The sequence below is a fragment of the Hippoglossus stenolepis genome, chromosome 18 (genome assembly GCF_022539355.2).
Source record: "Hippoglossus stenolepis isolate QCI-W04-F060 chromosome 18, HSTE1.2, whole genome shotgun sequence".
Lineage (NCBI taxonomy): Eukaryota > Metazoa > Chordata > Actinopteri > Pleuronectiformes > Pleuronectidae > Hippoglossus > Hippoglossus stenolepis.
The window spans coordinates 8,466,133-8,482,165 of record NC_061500.1 but is presented as its reverse complement, the minus strand read 5'-3'; the positions used below and the strand labels follow the sequence as shown (position 1 = coordinate 8,482,165).

At 41.8% G+C, this 16,033-nt stretch overlaps 1 protein-coding gene across 1 annotated transcript; it reads left to right on the top strand.

Moving 5' to 3' along the window:
* Window positions 1-3,686: 3,686 nt before the first annotated feature.
* mpx (myeloid-specific peroxidase) lies at window positions 3,687-9,574 on the top strand. Its single transcript, XM_035141427.2, has 16 exons — window positions 3,687-3,779; window positions 3,923-3,988; window positions 4,096-4,183; window positions 4,363-4,538; window positions 4,912-5,044; window positions 5,514-5,640; window positions 5,738-5,944; window positions 6,033-6,396; window positions 6,805-6,965; window positions 7,275-7,533; window positions 7,619-7,789; window positions 7,891-8,128; window positions 8,250-8,467; window positions 8,599-8,636; window positions 8,819-8,887; window positions 9,431-9,574. Exons 2-16 carry the CDS (start codon window positions 3,925-3,927, stop codon window positions 9,437-9,439), a joined length of 2,322 nt encoding a protein of 773 aa, XP_034997318.1. The 5' UTR covers window positions 3,687-3,779; window positions 3,923-3,924; the 3' UTR covers window positions 9,440-9,574.
* Window positions 9,575-16,033: the final 6,459 nt, after the last annotated feature.

Genomic DNA, 16,033 nt, shown 5'->3' with positions numbered 1-16,033 from the left:
TAGCGCTTCATGTGTTTATCTGACAAACATTTTTGAGAATTGGCCAAAGCGTCTGCTCCGGGTTTCTGTGGCGTTTGAACGGATGTTGAAAAGCAGATGTCCAGATGTTGAAAGGGATGGAGCTCAAATATAACCTTTCGAAACCATGAGCAAATAAAGTTCAGTTTGAGTTGTTGCTTACCGGAGAGATCTGCTCTGTCATAACAGAGTGGAAGCCATGAGAGATGAAGTATTTCCCATAATTCCAGGCAAATTTGTGAGGTTTCTGTAATAATTTCCCTGCTTTTCAAACATGAATTAAAAAATGAATACAAAAAATAAGAAACAATCCAGCCCCAAAATACCACAGACTGAAACTAAATCTGATGCCAAGACCCACTAATGACAAACATGTGCAAACAATTTAGTTTTTACATCTTTGATATCATCATCATCACCATTATTATTATTATTAACAACATTATTATCAACGTAATAAGCACTGTAGCCTCACAACAGGAAAGTTCTGGGTTTGAACCCGACAGTAAGTTTCCCTCAGGCCTGCTTGCTGTGGTCTTCTCCTGGTACTCCAGATTCCTCCAACAGTCCAAAAACATGCTGCGAGACCGAATAGTAGTTTGTCTCCATGTTGTCCCTGTGGTACGCTGGCCACCCGTCCAGGTTCCAAGCCAATGTCAGCTGGGGTTGGCTCCAAAATTCCAAGGAATGTCACTATACACATTATAGCAAATTGTAGAATGTCTCTAACCAGGCTTTACTGTTAAATGGTGTTTAGAGTCACTTTAATATTCATCAATTGTTTATCCATCGGTAAGCAAAAATCGAATAACCCTTTGTGTTGCTCTGCTGATCTTGGAATCTTGGCTTCAAACTCTATCAAGTAACTCCACATTTTGTCCTTTCAACAAAAATACCAATACAAAGCTAAAGAAAAACAACCACCTGCAATCAAATTTAAACTTAAACGCCACTTTTTATTGAAGATATTGTAACTCAATGTGTGTAAATCCTGTCCATATATCCTCTGATTACGCCTTCTCTTTTGAATTGATTTATATGATTAGAATGATATAATAATACAACTATCATATATGAAACACTCTGATGAGAAATAGGACAGAGTTTCCTGGGTGTTGAAACTACTGTAACCATTGATAGGATCTGGGATGATGTCTTACATTATTGTCTCCAGTCCTCTGTTTCCTTATTATGTTTATAAAGCAGAAAGTTCCTTGACCCTCAACTTTCAATACTAAGTCATTGTTATCATCAATGACTCAGAATCATTGTACAAGATAGCTCTGCTTGCCGGGGAATTACAATATCTACCAACACAGGGAGGAGGGGTTGTAAACGCCACAGCCCACTGAGTGACCTACACAACCTCCGATATTTGAGTTATTATCAGTTATTAATGATTAAATGTTAATGCCGAGGACGTTGCAGGATCATTGCCTGATTGTAACAACAGAATTTCCCCATAACGCGCTTTCAGCAAATTCACATGAAAGTTCTAGAACTAACCCACTGGGGAAGTGTGAGTTGTTGCCAAAGCCTGAGATGGACCAATAAAGTTTCAGCCATTGCTGTTTACCTCTACTTCTTTATTTCATTTAAAAAGGCAGCTGGACGGGTCTCGTGCAACTCTCTGTTGATGTTGCAAACAGGACGAGCATGAGCTGACGGAAAGCATATCTATTAAATCTGACGATACCTATTGTTCAATTTAAAGTTTCGTTTCGTTTGAAGTAACAGAGGATTCCCAAACACTGTGTGGACTATGTCCACACAGGGTTAGGGTGTTTCTACAGAAGGGAAATGCAAGTTATTTATAACAATCTATGACTCAGTTTTCATTCGTGTGCTTGAAGTTGCTTTCACTTCACTTCAACTTCACTTTTGTTTTAATAAATGTTAAATTAAAAAAGAGGTAGAGTACATGTAATATGTAACCCTAAGTTGGGCTCAGTAGAGTGCATACCTCCACCAAGACCAGTCCCCTCAAACTTAAAAAAAATAAATATATATATACAGTCAAGCTGCACCAAATTTCACACACACATAGATATAAGTTCCCTAAATGTGCCTGTTTGTTTCCATCAAGATCCGTGAATTATTCCCTGGGAAAACAGTGAAAATGTCAAAGAAAATGTCCTCATGATCTCGCAATGTTTAAGAAAGTGAAAAAAAAGATCCTTTCTGAACCGTGCAACATCCTTCCAACAAGTTTTGTGGAAATCCGGTCAGTTGTCCTTCTGTAATTTCTGCTTGCAAGCAAACAAATGTGAAAACAGTCTGCACAATAACATTTGATAGAAATAGTTTGGGAACAAATGTATTTATTAATCGACAACATCTCATTTCCCTTTAAAAAAATGTTCACGCTTCAGCTGGTTAAGATAATGTTAAGTGATTTAGCCGGTTGGTCAGTGGGATAATGGATCAGCCTGCCAGGAGATTGTGAATTAAATGTGTTAATCAATAACCATCATTGCCAATCAGTGTGCGATGCTGGTTTTTCATTGTTATCAGTAACAGTAAGTAGGTTATTGCGTGTCACTTTTTTTGCAGGTAGTTTGGGTGTTTTCCCAGCGTCTGTTATCCACCGGGCTCCGATCCCAAACACACACAGGTTTCCTTTTAATTTTATGTTTGACCGTACATTGATCTTTCTTTTTCCTCATTGCATTAGGGTGTTGCACACTTGCACACAATCGATAACTTATTTACCTACAGTAAATTTCTCTGCACTGGTTGAACTTTAACCTCAATCACCTCACTTTGAACCTGTGATTAGGGATTTCTGGCATAAACCTCTCGGAGATTGAAAAATACTTCCTTAACCTTAGAAAAGAGTGAGAATTGCTTCTTTTTCTTTTTTTTTTCAAAGAATTTCTCAAGTTTACCAGCTGCTATGTTACAACACTGCGGGTCATCAGCCACAACATGACAACATCTGTGAAAATCCGCCTTTAAAAAATGAATGAATGAGGCCTCATAAACTTCTCTCCCATGATCATTTCTCCTGGTGGAAATCAGTCATGTTAAATATAATGAGTCAAAAGAGAGAAATGTAAGAATTAAGCCACAAACATGTTTAGAAGAATAAAAAATAAAAGATAAAAAAAAAACAAATCAATGGGTCAGCAAACACGAACCATAACATCTTCCCACCATCTCTATTTCCCTCATTTAACTTCCACCTCTCTATTGTTGGATATCTAATGGGATTAAATGTTTTCCAAAATATTTAGAAATAAAATGAAATATAATAAGTATTATATTTATACTATAATTTACAGTAATTATATAGTCATGTCATGTCTTTTAGTCATGAAAAGAGACAAAGATGAGGCTTCAAGAAGAATGCAACATTAAAATGTAAATTAAAGTCAGAAATCTGCTTAAACACACTGATATCTGAATTAATTTAATAATGAATAATACATTTAACAAATTATTAATTTCATAACAAAGAAAAACAAGTAAAATAGAAGATAAAAAATTTTTTAAAAAACCTAACCACAATCCTGCAAAATTCCCTTTAACAACTGCTATTGTCACTCAGCCAGTGACGCCAGACAATGTGCATTGAGAATTTCCCTCTGTGCAGAGAGCAGGAAGAAGGAACTCCTCTTTACTGACAGTAGCCTCACCTGGACGGCCCAGGGGCAAGGCCACTCTGTATATAAGGACTGAGGATGACAACACCAGAAACAAAAAATCCCAGAGCTTCTCAAGCTTCACACCAACCTTCAGAGGAACCTTCATAGACACAGGTAACGAGATTCTTATTTCAATTTTTTCTTTTAATATTTTTGCAAACATAATTAAAACTTAATTTACACTCTGGTTAAGAAGAAAAAAACGTACGTGCATTTGGACAAATTAGGTAAATTTAGTTTTTATTCTTTGGTTTCAGAGATGTTTCTCCCTGTCCTTGTTGTGCTGGGCCTCTGCCTGGTGCCTGGTCACTCCAAACGCACAGGTACACGCTGCGTCCATCACTCTACAAACATGTTTCTAATTCGCCCCAAAATATTTTCACTTAAATGTCTGATTCTTTTGTGAAATGTGTCGTTGTTGTCCTTGCAGGAGAACGTCTGGGCAGTCCTTTCCTCCAAAACTGTTTTAAGGAGGCTAAGAAACTTGTGGATGATGCGTATTTGTACTCCAGAGAAGAGTGAGTTCATTTTACAATACTGGATTCTCTTTCTAAGCATCATTTTTACATTGAAGGACTCTTAAGCCAATTCATTAGTGTTTCTTAAACTCTCAAATGTAGGAAAAAGATACAGGACCTCTAATGCAGACCACAGGTTTCACTTGATTGTTTAACCCTGTGACCTTTTCCTCCTCCAGGAGTCTGAAGCGAGTCCGCAGGGACGTGGTGAGTCCTCACGACACCCTCCGTCTCCTGAAGCAGCCTCGAGGTGAAACGCGCTCGGCTGTGAGGTCTGCAGACTACATGGCCCAAACCCTTCGTCTGCTGCATGACAGGGTGCATCGTGTGCACAAGCGCTCGCTCAACGCAACAGGTCTGACAGGCAGCAACTACACACAGACACAAAGACGACACAGCAATGTTTTTCTGACAGGCAGCAGCTACACACAGACACAAAGACGACACAGCAGTGTTTTTCTGACAGGCAGCAGCTACACACAGACACAAAGACGACACAGCAATGTTTTTCTGACAGGCAGCAGCTACACACAGACACAAAGACGACACAGCAGTGTTTTTCTGACAGCCTTTCCTGGTTTTCTTAGAGGCTCTAAGATCTACTGTTTCATGACGTGGTCACAGTCCAGCACTTCAAAGATGTAACTGAAAACCAGATATGTGAAGTTGGCAGACACTTGCGCATCAACGCGGGGATTCATGAAATGCCTCTTTCACCATTTTTCCAGACTTGCTCAGTGAGGACGACCTGAAAGATCTCGTCAGGATAACTGGATGTGCGTCTCGGATCCGCCTCCCAGAATGCCGCAGCACAGCAAACATCAACAAGTATCGCACAATCACCAGCGTCTGCAACAACCCGTGAGCAACTTAGGGAAATTAGGGTTCCTTCCTCTTTTTCCAGACATGTTAAACTCTTACCTGCAGATTTTTTTAATTTACTATTAACACACATTTCAAAAGGATTTTTAGACAAAGTTTCTGCAGCATCATCTTTGGTTATGACTGGTTTAACAGTTTTCTACATAATATTAAAAAACAACTGTGTAGCTTCTTTCCAAAAGGCACTTTGTGTTGGTTGAATAGGAACTTGGCAGGAATCAGATGATTATTGTGACAGGTTAGAAGATACACTGCTGCTTACATGCTTGTGAAATGCACCTAAACATCTTGGGCCACTGACCAGAGAGGATGTGTACACTTCCGTGGGATGTCTCAAGCGGCGTTTCCAAACATGGACGTTTCTGAACGGAAAAACCGGAGTCGAATTCCTTGTATGTGTCTGCATACATGGCCAATAAAGCTGATTCTGATTCTTGTTTGCCTTTAGAAAAAACCCTCGCCTCGGAGCCTCAAACTCCCCCTTCGCCCGCTTGCTGCCTGCTGAATACGACGACGGCATCTCCCAACCCAAAGGCTGGAACAACCGCACGTTCAACAACTTCCTGCTCCCACTGGTATGACCGTCAGTCGCTCACCTCGATTGCCCCACTTAAAACGTTGATTTGAAATGAAAACACTTCTTAAATGAATGAACTCCTCCTCCGCTCGCAGGTACGACTGGTGTCCAACAACATCCTGAGCACAACAGATGCAGCCGTGGTCAGCGACAGAGAGTTCACTCACATGGTGACCTTGTTTGGCCAGTGGAACGACCACGATCTCACCTTCACGCCCTTCTCCCCCAGCATCCGCTCCTTCAGCAACGGGGTGGACTGTGAGGAGAGCTGTGAGAGGACCGAGCCATGCATCCCCATCCCAGTGGGTTTCAAACCTGAAACGTTCTAGATGTTGTTCTCTCTAAAAGATTCGCTTCATGACCTTTTGACCTCCCTTTGCAATCAAACAGATTCCTCCTGGTGACCCTCGGCGTCCTTACTACCCCAACAACTGCATGCCTACGTTCAGGTCCGCCCCTGCTTGCGGAACAGGATTCTCGGCCTACAATTTCGGCGGAGAGCCCAACAAGAGGGAGCAGATCAACGCGCTGACGGCCTTCCTGGACCTCAGCCAGGTGTACGGCTCTGAGGACAAGCTCGCCCATTCTCTTCGTGACCTCACTAACAATGGCGGCCTATTGCGCGTGAACACGCAGTTCAACGACAACAGACGTGAGCTGCTGCCCTTCCATCCCTTGGAGGTGAAAATGTGTGCCACGCGCAAAAGAATCACCAACAACACAGACGCCAAGGAGGTGCCCTGTTTCATTGCAGGTTAGTCGAGATGCAAGTTTGTTTGTGAGTAAGTTTGTTTAGATAAGTAGTTAGTTCATGCTTTTAGTAGAAGTTTTAGCTGCTAGGTTGTGAAAAACTGTTTATTTTGTAACTTTTTTGGAAAAATGTCAAATCTGTCTTCATTGCATTAATTATAATTATTCAGAAATATTAATGAACCTATAAAAACAATGACAAATGTCAGGAAATTCACAGTAAAGTGATAAATCTGGTTATAAAGAGGAAGCATGTTATGCTAGATCCAATACAGCAATTAAAATGTTCTTAATAATGGGTTAATCCTGATCTACCAAACATTAATAAAGGGAACATGTATTTTAACTCATTTACACCCCGTGAAAACATTTGAATCTGACACCTCATGTTTGCTGCATTGCTGCCGTGAAGGTGACACGCGTGTGGACGAGAACATCGGGTTAACATCGATTCACACGCTGTTTCTGCGTGAGCACAACCGACTGGCCCGGGCGCTGAAAAGACTGAACCCACACTGGGACAGTGAGACGCTCTACCAGGAGGCGCGCAAGATCATGGGCGCTTACGCGCAGGTTGGTCTTTCTTTTAAGTCCCTTCCTAAAATGGACTTCTACCAAATTTGTATTTTAATTTTATTTATTTATTGGTAGAAGTACCTCAGAACAGACTTCTACTAGAAAGACCTTTTTAGTTGTTGCTATTTACAGTTTATTTCATTTCCGTCCTTTTATTTGATTTGTGTCTTGCTTATTGTGAAGCACTTTGTAGCTGTGTTTTGAAAAGTGCTATATATTGAGTTTATTATTATTATTATTATTAAAATGTATATATCAGCATCTCCAATGTCTGTGTCTGAAATCCCCTCTCTCTGTCTTTCTCAGAAGTTTGTGTTCAGGGACTATCTGCCACACATTTTGGGCGACCATGCAGTTCAGACACAGATCGGCCGTTACCCCGGCTACAATCCCAATGTGGACCCCAGCATATCCAACGTCTTTGCAACAGCAGCTTATCGCTTTGCCCACTTGGCCATCCAGCCAATGTTATCCCGTCTGGATGGAAACTACAGGGAGACTCGTCGGTTCCCCAATGTGTCCTTGTTCAAGGCCTTCTTCACCCCCTGGAGAATCGTCTATGAGGGTGAGCTGCACAGAGGGAAACTGAAGCATCACCTTCTAGGATTCTGTCTTAAATGACAAACCTAACATTTATTTGATCTGCCCAGGTGGTATTGACCCTCTGCTGCGTGGTTTGATCGGCCGCCCCGCCAAGCTGGGCACTCAGGATCACATGATGGTGGATGCCCTGAGGGAGCGGCTGTTCCAGTTTGTGCAGGAACTGGCTTTGGACCTGGGCTCTCTCAACATACAGAGAGGACGTGACCACGGCTTGCCTGGTACATCACTCACACTGATTCTCATCCTCCCATTCCCACTCTAACCTTTCATCCATGCCTTAATTCCACTCATTTGTTTGCTTTGTTGTTTACTCCTCCAGGCTACAACGCCTATCGCAAGCTCTGTGGCCTGTCTCAGCCCAGGAACCAGGCGGAGCTCGGGCGGGTTCTGAAAAACGGCAATCTGGCCCGGAAGCTGCTGAAGCTCTACGGCTCCCCCAACAACATCGACGTCTGGATGGGAGGTGTGGCAGAGCCGTTCGTGCAGGGTGGCCGTGTGGGGCCTCTGTTCGCCTGTCTCATTGCAAGACAGTTCCGTAGTATCCGCCAGGGTGACAGGTTGGTGGATAAATAATCAAATGCATGTAATCGATGCTCTTCATTTCAACAGATTTAGCCTGGTACCTGGTTAACCTGGTAACTAAACTTTCTCGTTTCTTGTCTCTTTTGAAATTGTCAGGCTGTGGCACGAGAACCCGGGCGTGTTCACCGCGAAACAGAGAAACGCCCTGAACTCCGCCTCCTTGTCCAAGATCATCTGCGACAACACCGGCATCACATCCGTCCCGGCGAACGCCTTCAACGTCATCTCGAAGAGGAACCGGCTCGTCCGCTGCAACCACATCCGAAGCGTGGACCTGACGGGGTGGAGGGAAAGACCCTGCACCAACAACTCAGGTGAAACAACATGGTTGCCAACTTTTTTAACCTGGGGATGATTCTTGTTCTGACTTTAACCTGGTGTATTTGTTTCTACTCTAAAAACCTGAATGAAAATCCTTCTTCATGTGTGGTGTTTGATGTTACAGGCTCAGGTGTTAGCTGTAATGAAGTCGGTGGAAAAGAGGTCGGTTTAAGCACTAACAAGTACTACAACTGCACATTCAAATCAGACATTTAACTTTTTGACATCTTGGTGAAGGTGGTCCTCACTCCAAACCTAAACATTCATGTTTTACTCACCAAGCTTATTAAAAAAGAAATCATTCCTTCAATTATGAGACTGAACGTCATCTTCTTGATCCACAGGCTGTGATCCAGTCGAATCCTCTGGACAGACAGGGCCTCCTGGACCAGCAGGGCCTCCTGGACAACGAGGTAATCTCTTCACTTTCTATGTTTATATCTTTTTATTTATGAGATGTCTGTAAAGCAATTTTGCAAAGAATATGATACATTCTGATAATATTTTATTCCCGAATGTGTTGTTTACAGCTGAAACACCACAGGATGCCTACTTTAAAAATTGACATACAACAAAGATCTAATATATGCTTTTCTACTATATCTTGGCTCAGATCATGAGCTGTAATGCATCATTTCAAAAATTATAAACACAAAAGTTGTTTGCCCCCATTTGAACTATGAGTAAAATGTCCCATTTGTGGTTTTATCAAAAAATGTGGCTGCATGATTCTGGATCTGTACAAAACTGGCAGAAGTAAATCAAAGCAATTAAGGCGAGGGCATTTGTGTAGGCTGGCAACAACAAGGCAATTCAAAGTGCTTCAAAAGACAGTGCTGCAATTCAGAAAATCTGAAATGTATTTTGCGATGTTACGATGAAAATGAAAAATCTATGATAAACTGTATGTTTTGTTAGAAGTTTTAAGTTTTATAAAAAATTGTGTTTGTCTTCAGGTGGAGTAGGACGTAGAGGCCCGAGGGGCCGGAGAGGCCCGATAGGACCTCCAGGCCCCCCTGGTCCTCCAGGCCCCCCTGGTCCACCATCACTCGACCAAAATGCCACACTCCCGCAATCTGCCTTCTCTGTCATCCTGGGGGTGTACAACCCTTCCGCTGAGAAAATCATTCATTTCCGTCAGGTCATCTACAATGACCAGCACCACTACAGCACGCAGACAGGCCTGTTCACATGTGTGATACCCGGTGTCTATCAGTTCAGCTTTCTCTGCACGGCCTACGGCGCTGGAGGTGTGGACCTTATGCGCAACAATAAGCTGGTGCTGCACAGTTTCAAGGTCTATCACGGGGGTCAATACTTGTCTACCGGGGAAACGGTGCTCAAGCTGGTGAATGGAGACACAGTGTGGCTGGAGGCTGGAAACAGGACCATCGGCCTGAGCAACAAAAGCTTCTTCTCAGGACACCTGCTCTTCACTATGTGACACAAACACCTCTTCTCCTGACTGAAACGCCTTCAACACACCAGTGGTCTGTCTGCTGTGGGATCTGTCTTAATTACTCTGCCTCTATGCACTGAACTTTTATTCTTTTTTGCACCCTTATAATATTTCATCCTCTAGTCTGTGGCACACCATACAACTTTACACACGTTACTGAAAGATTACGTATGAACAAGTAGCTCAATGAACTTAAAATGTTATACTCTGTTGCATGCAGTCTTTTGGAACAAGGTATTCATCTGTAGACAATTTTGAAGGTGGGAATTATCAGTATTATTATGAATATTTGATGCACAGATGCAATCGAGGTGGGCCTTTGTCTGCAAGGTTTGTTTGGCTGTCACTTTCTTATCTGTTGTATTTAGCATTCAATAAACAAAACCGTAGAAGCTAAGCTTCAGCAACCAGTGTGTCGACATGTTCTTATTTACAAGACATCAGGAGTGACTTCATGAACTTCACAGAGATCACAGAGAGAAGAACACGACCTTAAAATATATTCATTGCTTTAAAATTGTATATAGGACAGTATGAAAAGTACAGGACAAACATACACAGTATAATGGCCTGAGCTCCATTAGTGCAAAAAGTACAAAACTATATTTTTTAATCAAATGTATATTGGTCTAAAAAGACACTTGGTCTGCTGGGATTTGGAGCCTGCTGTCAGTTCTCTTAAGTAAACAATAAAAACAGGATGTACTGGATGTCACCTGTAGATGGAGCCACTCTTCTTTTTGGAGACGGATGAAGAAGTGACATAACTGGTTCATTCTAACCAATATTCTTTGGTGCATTTGATGCATTTTTCCTCAGAATCACACCCTGATTCTAACTCAGTTTGTTGCACTGATGTTCTGTCTCTGTCCCCCAGCTTCATGCTAAATTAACGTTTCAAACTACGTCAACAAACAACAAATTTAGTTTTTACTCTCTTGTATTCTTAACTACTGTGCATCTTTAAAATGTCAAATTTGATTCATAATGAAATTGCTGATGAATATGAATTCCTTCATTCATTGCCTTCATCATTGTTAACAGTTAAAGTTGTTGGGAGGCTACACTCCATGAACTGGATGTGGGCGGGAAGGACAGAAAAACGAACACGCTAACATTTACACCTGTGGTCGACTGCGTGTCTGTTGTGCGGCCCACCTGGGCTGCATGTGTTCACCCTGCAGAGGCAGAGTGTCCACAGGAAGCAGAGGTGAACGTGGGATGAAACGTGCCAACAGGAAAAGAGTGAGATTCAAAATCACGCAGAGTGCTGACAGCAGAGTTTTTAAAAATTCATTGCACTTTTTGTTGGGATGTGAAGTGTAAGATTTCTTATTTGTCTGATACTAAAACTTTAGTGAGTCACTTAAATTCAAAGATTTTGTATTAGACAACCTGCACAGTGTCAAGTTTGTCCCAAATCCTCCAAAAATCAATAAATGATAGGAGACAAATGATCACAAATGTAGGTACCACTAGCATAGAATTATCAGATTCTGCAGGTCTTTATCGATTCTTTCAGCACATTGTTTCGGTTGTCCGGCCTAAAACATTATCTACAACAGGGAGCTGTTTTGCCTTTTTTTGTTTTTGAAGTGAGCGTTTTATAGCTGGTGAACAAAGTGAAGCATTAAGCAGCTGATAGGCCAGATATTTCCCTCAGGAAGTGGTGGAGACCAAAAAAGCAAAGCACATATTGAACCTAAATTTTCCGGGATGCCAAGAAACATGATAAAAAAGTTAACAATTTACAAAGTGATGATGTGTTTGGGTGTTTACAGCTTGTTTCTGCTGCCTCCAAGTGACTCAAAAAATATTGCAGATTTAAAAACACATAATTATACACAGTGACTTCAGTATTTTTCACCGCGTCCGCCTCTCATTTCCATTCAAACATTGAAACAGTCAGTTCGAGTTTCAAGGCTTTAACCAAACAACCCTGACTTACAGTTTAATTTATGTGTTTAGTCAAGGACACAGCTTATTCTATTATCGTCTCGGTAAACAGAGGGATATTTAGACTGTGTATATCACCACTATAACATACAAAACTACAGTAACATAATTCAGAAATGAGCAAATACATCTCTTTATCACTGGATTTGTGGAGAATTGAAAAATAAAAAAGTACACAGCACAATGTAAAGTTGAGTGGATTGTGTCCAGATAAAGCGCTCCTCCTCCTCCTGCTGGCTGCCGAGGCTACAGTGCATGTGCAGAGTGCCACGTAGTCCACCAGACTATGTGTGTGTGTGCGTGTTTGTATGAGGAGTGAAAGTGTGTGTGCGTGTGTGTGTGGTGCAAGCCCCAACTTGGTGATCCAAGAGTAATGGAAACCCAGTATTTATGAAAGTGAATATTTGAATTGTCTGTTTCTGTCATTGAGTTGTGAGCTGAGCTGAACCTATTTAAGGAGGTTGAGGGGAAATGTAGTATCTGAAGGAAATGTAAGAATGAAAATCCAAGAGTGTTCAAACCTGAAAAAGAGATCAACAGAAGCGAAGATATTATCAGCGTGTGGTATTTAAGAATAGGGATTCTATGTCGGAGTGCTGGGAACAGATGAGAGAAGCGTGGTTTTAGGGATGTTTGTGGTCCTGTTTCACTGTGATGAGCTCATATAAAGGAATAATTAAATGCAAATGGCAACAAAAGAAGAACTGGAGAAAATAAAAGGAGTTGAGCCAACATGCAAAACAATACAAGTATGGATAAAAAGAAAAACTATTTCAAACTGATACATCTAAAACTCATTTAAGGAAAACAGAGCCACCAATGTTGCATAAAAGCTTTTATATCATATCAATAAGTGCTTTCATGCTAATAAAGTAGGTTTAATAAAATATCTATATTTACCTTAATGGCTGCCTAAATATAGGCTTCAAATCTCAACCGTGTCTGCCAGAGGTTGACTCAGTGATGGCGCAAAAGAATTGGTGTTGGTTTTATGGTAAATTTAGCATCATGAAAGGATGGAGCACTTTTTTTCTCCTCTTTATGACATGACTAATGCAGGAGGCCGTGTCACTACTTTCCCTCCCTACTCTGCAACCCAGACGTGGATGTATTCAAATTCTTTCAGCTCATTCGAAATGCCCCAAAAATCAGGGACGAGGGTGAGTTCCAGCAACGTGGACAAAAGAATTTGGCTAATTCCTTGCAGATGTGTCTCCGAGCCGTTCGGAGGGAACACTGTGCTGCCCTCGCCGAGGAGAGAAAGGGCTCTGCGTGGAGAGAGATCAACGAGTTATGAGTGAAAAACATCGGTGACCGACTCCAGCTGGTTCTGACTGTCTGCTGTTCCAGGGAAGAGAGAGGAGCAAAGCCAGGAACAGACACATAGTTTTCACTCCCTTGGGAAATGTTGGTATGCAGAATCACATAAGTGTACTTTAACCATCCTCTTAGCAAAAAATGAAATCACTTATTGGCCAAAAACGTGCATCCAGAACTGTGAGTGGAAACAAAGTAAATACTGCATATCTGAGGACAAAACAGGAAACATTTCAAAAGAGAAGTTGAGTTAATTCTTTGATTCAGTTTCAGGGTTAAAAAAAACATTCCTATTCCTCATCTTTTAATCCTCAGGAAATGATTATCATAAAATCCGTCTTTGTAGCACAAGCACATCTTGTAGTTCATCTGTATCAATGAACCACTGGTCTCTGGTATTACTACTCTTATAACTCCTATAACAGACACATTTTCATGAGCTCATGAATCTGCGCTTGGTGCTGATTTGCCCCCGACAGTTTACACAAGCTGAAACAGAAACCTCATGTGGCATGAGGTTTTTTTTTCTCTTTCCCATTGCCAAAGAACAACACAACTAACTTAACTGTGATTCACAGCAGGATTTGATCAGTTGAGAATAGAACCCATTCTCAGGTGACAAAGTATTTTTTTGTCCGTCCTTCTTTGTTTTTATGTTTTCCTCAGATTTTGCCTGGAAGCCTACATCAAGTTAGTTCACTAAACGACCTCACGCTGTGTTTTTAAAGCTGGAGTATTTCTCTATTTCACCATAACAACATAGGCAACAATAAAAGTTAGCAATGCCCCGTGGCAGCACTATCTGCAGCACCTGAGCATGTGGCGAGCAACACTTTCACTCCAATAATTGACAGGTGCTAATGCAGTGTAAACAAACACAGAAATTGGTAATGAAGGGAAGAAAATGAGTGCTGGCAACTTAGTATGGATGTTTAAAAAGTGTGGGTTTTGACATGTGCAAAAAGTTAATGGAGTAGTATTTTGACGAAAGAAAATAAAAGAGCTTGAGAGAGAGAGAGACGTTCCGATCGTGCCTTCTCTCTCACCCCCACATGGCCAATCATGGTGCACGGTGAGTATGAATCTCAGACTGCAGGAGTATTTTTACAGACTTTGGGGGCCCCATGCAATAAGGGACCTGGGGGGGTGCTACATTGAACCAAAACAACCCCCCAAGAAACATACTATACTTGTTACCAAACCTCTAAAAATGAGAAGTTTATAGTGGCATGAGGCCTAGTTGGGGGGGGGTTCCAACCTTGGTGCCGCTGCAGTCTCCTGTACATACAGCCAAAGACTTTAAGGGGTTCTCACAAAATTGTCACTGCTGTGGATCAGACGTTGTCGTGGGCATGTGATGAGTCTTTCCCTCAAATGTCAATGTTCCTCTAAAGGTTACAATAGCAGGCTTGTGAAAGGACAAATCAAATGTTGGACTGCATGAGTCAAGTTTAGCATTCAAAGTGAAAGAGAAAATAGCTGTCAAGGAGGTAGAGCGGGTCGTCCACTAGCCAGAAGGTCTCCGGTTTGATCCCCATCTCCCCCATTCCGCATGCCGAAGTGTCTTTGGGTAAGTTACTGAACCTCAAATTGCCCCTGATGGCTGTGCCCACAGTGTACGAGTGATGTGTGATAGAGAAAGTGCTGCACATGGATGCACTGTATGAATGTGTGTGAATGTGTGAATGGCAAAGCTGTACTATAAAGAGCTTTGAGTGGTCATCAACACGAGAAAAGCACAATGTAAATATAGACAATTTATTTATTCAGACCATTACCCAGTTCCAGTCGTGTGACGTTGAACAAAACATTCCTAGAAAAGAAAGCATTGGTCCTCACACAGTTACTCTACGAGTTCAGGAGATCAGTGTTTCTGTGAGTGCTTCCTGCAACCATTTTTGGCTTCTACACTATTTGCACTTCTCCAGTATTTTTACACATAATTCTGAAGAAATAACTAAGAGGTTGTGTGAGGAAACTCAATAATCTATCACCTCCCTCAGGTGCTGATACGAAAATGCCTTGCAACTTGCAACAGACTATATATTTGCAGATATCTGCCCCCTAGTGTAAGGATATGGGACAGTGAAGTATCTATGATGTGAAGTCATGGTCTTTTGTTGAGAAAAGCCTCTGCTGCTGAATAATTTTCTATTTCTTAATCACGATTTGCTGTAGAATCCATGCGCTTTTATGAATGTGCCTCACAACAGCTCTTAAATAATACACGCTGGAGGAAATCCATCTTATATAATCCCCACTGTGCTTCTTTTAAGTCTACACTCTCATAAAACTGTGATTTGGGAAACTGTTAAAAGTCCTTGTGACTGTTTGCTGTGGTTTGGCAGCAGCCGGCCTGCGGTCAAATTGTGTGCATGCTAGAAAGGACTGGTTTGGTGTAAAGAAAGAGCAAAATGAGTGGCTTGGGGTGAAGTTTCCCAAGCTATGCATTATCCCCCTGGTGTTAACAGCAGGGCAGTGATTTGACTGGACTGCAGCAAATGATTTAGATTAATCAGGAGAGGAGCTTGGGGTCACCGGTGTGCCACCAGACGCAGCAATACAGATATCAAGTATCACCCCTGCCTGTTTGTTCATAACTCAGAACAGACTAATTGTGACCTCAGACTGTGAGATGCATGTGATGAGTCTTTCACGTTTGCAGTGTGGCTCCAGCAGACAGCACTGAGGCGGCTGGGTTAAAGGGGGATGTGGGAGCTGGTTTCCCAGAAGAAAAGAGAAGAGAGAAAATGTTGCAAGGCCATCAAAGAGTCATGTTTAGGTTTCTCGGAGATCCTCCTATGAGAAAGTGGGTGAGCACAGAGAA

Excerpts from the sequence above, each read along its gene's own strand:
- mpx (XM_035141427.2), top strand. The coding sequence starts at position 3,925 with ATGTTTCTCCCTGTCCTTGTTGTGCTGGGCCTCTGCCTGGTGCCTGGT. Across the intron at positions 3,989-4,095 it reads TGGTCACTCCAAACGCACAG|GAGAACGTCTGGGCAGTCCT; the intron begins GTACACGCTGCG and ends TTGTCCTTGCAG. Across the intron at positions 5,945-6,032 it reads AGCCATGCATCCCCATCCCA|ATTCCTCCTGGTGACCCTCG; the intron begins GTGGGTTTCAAA and ends GCAATCAAACAG.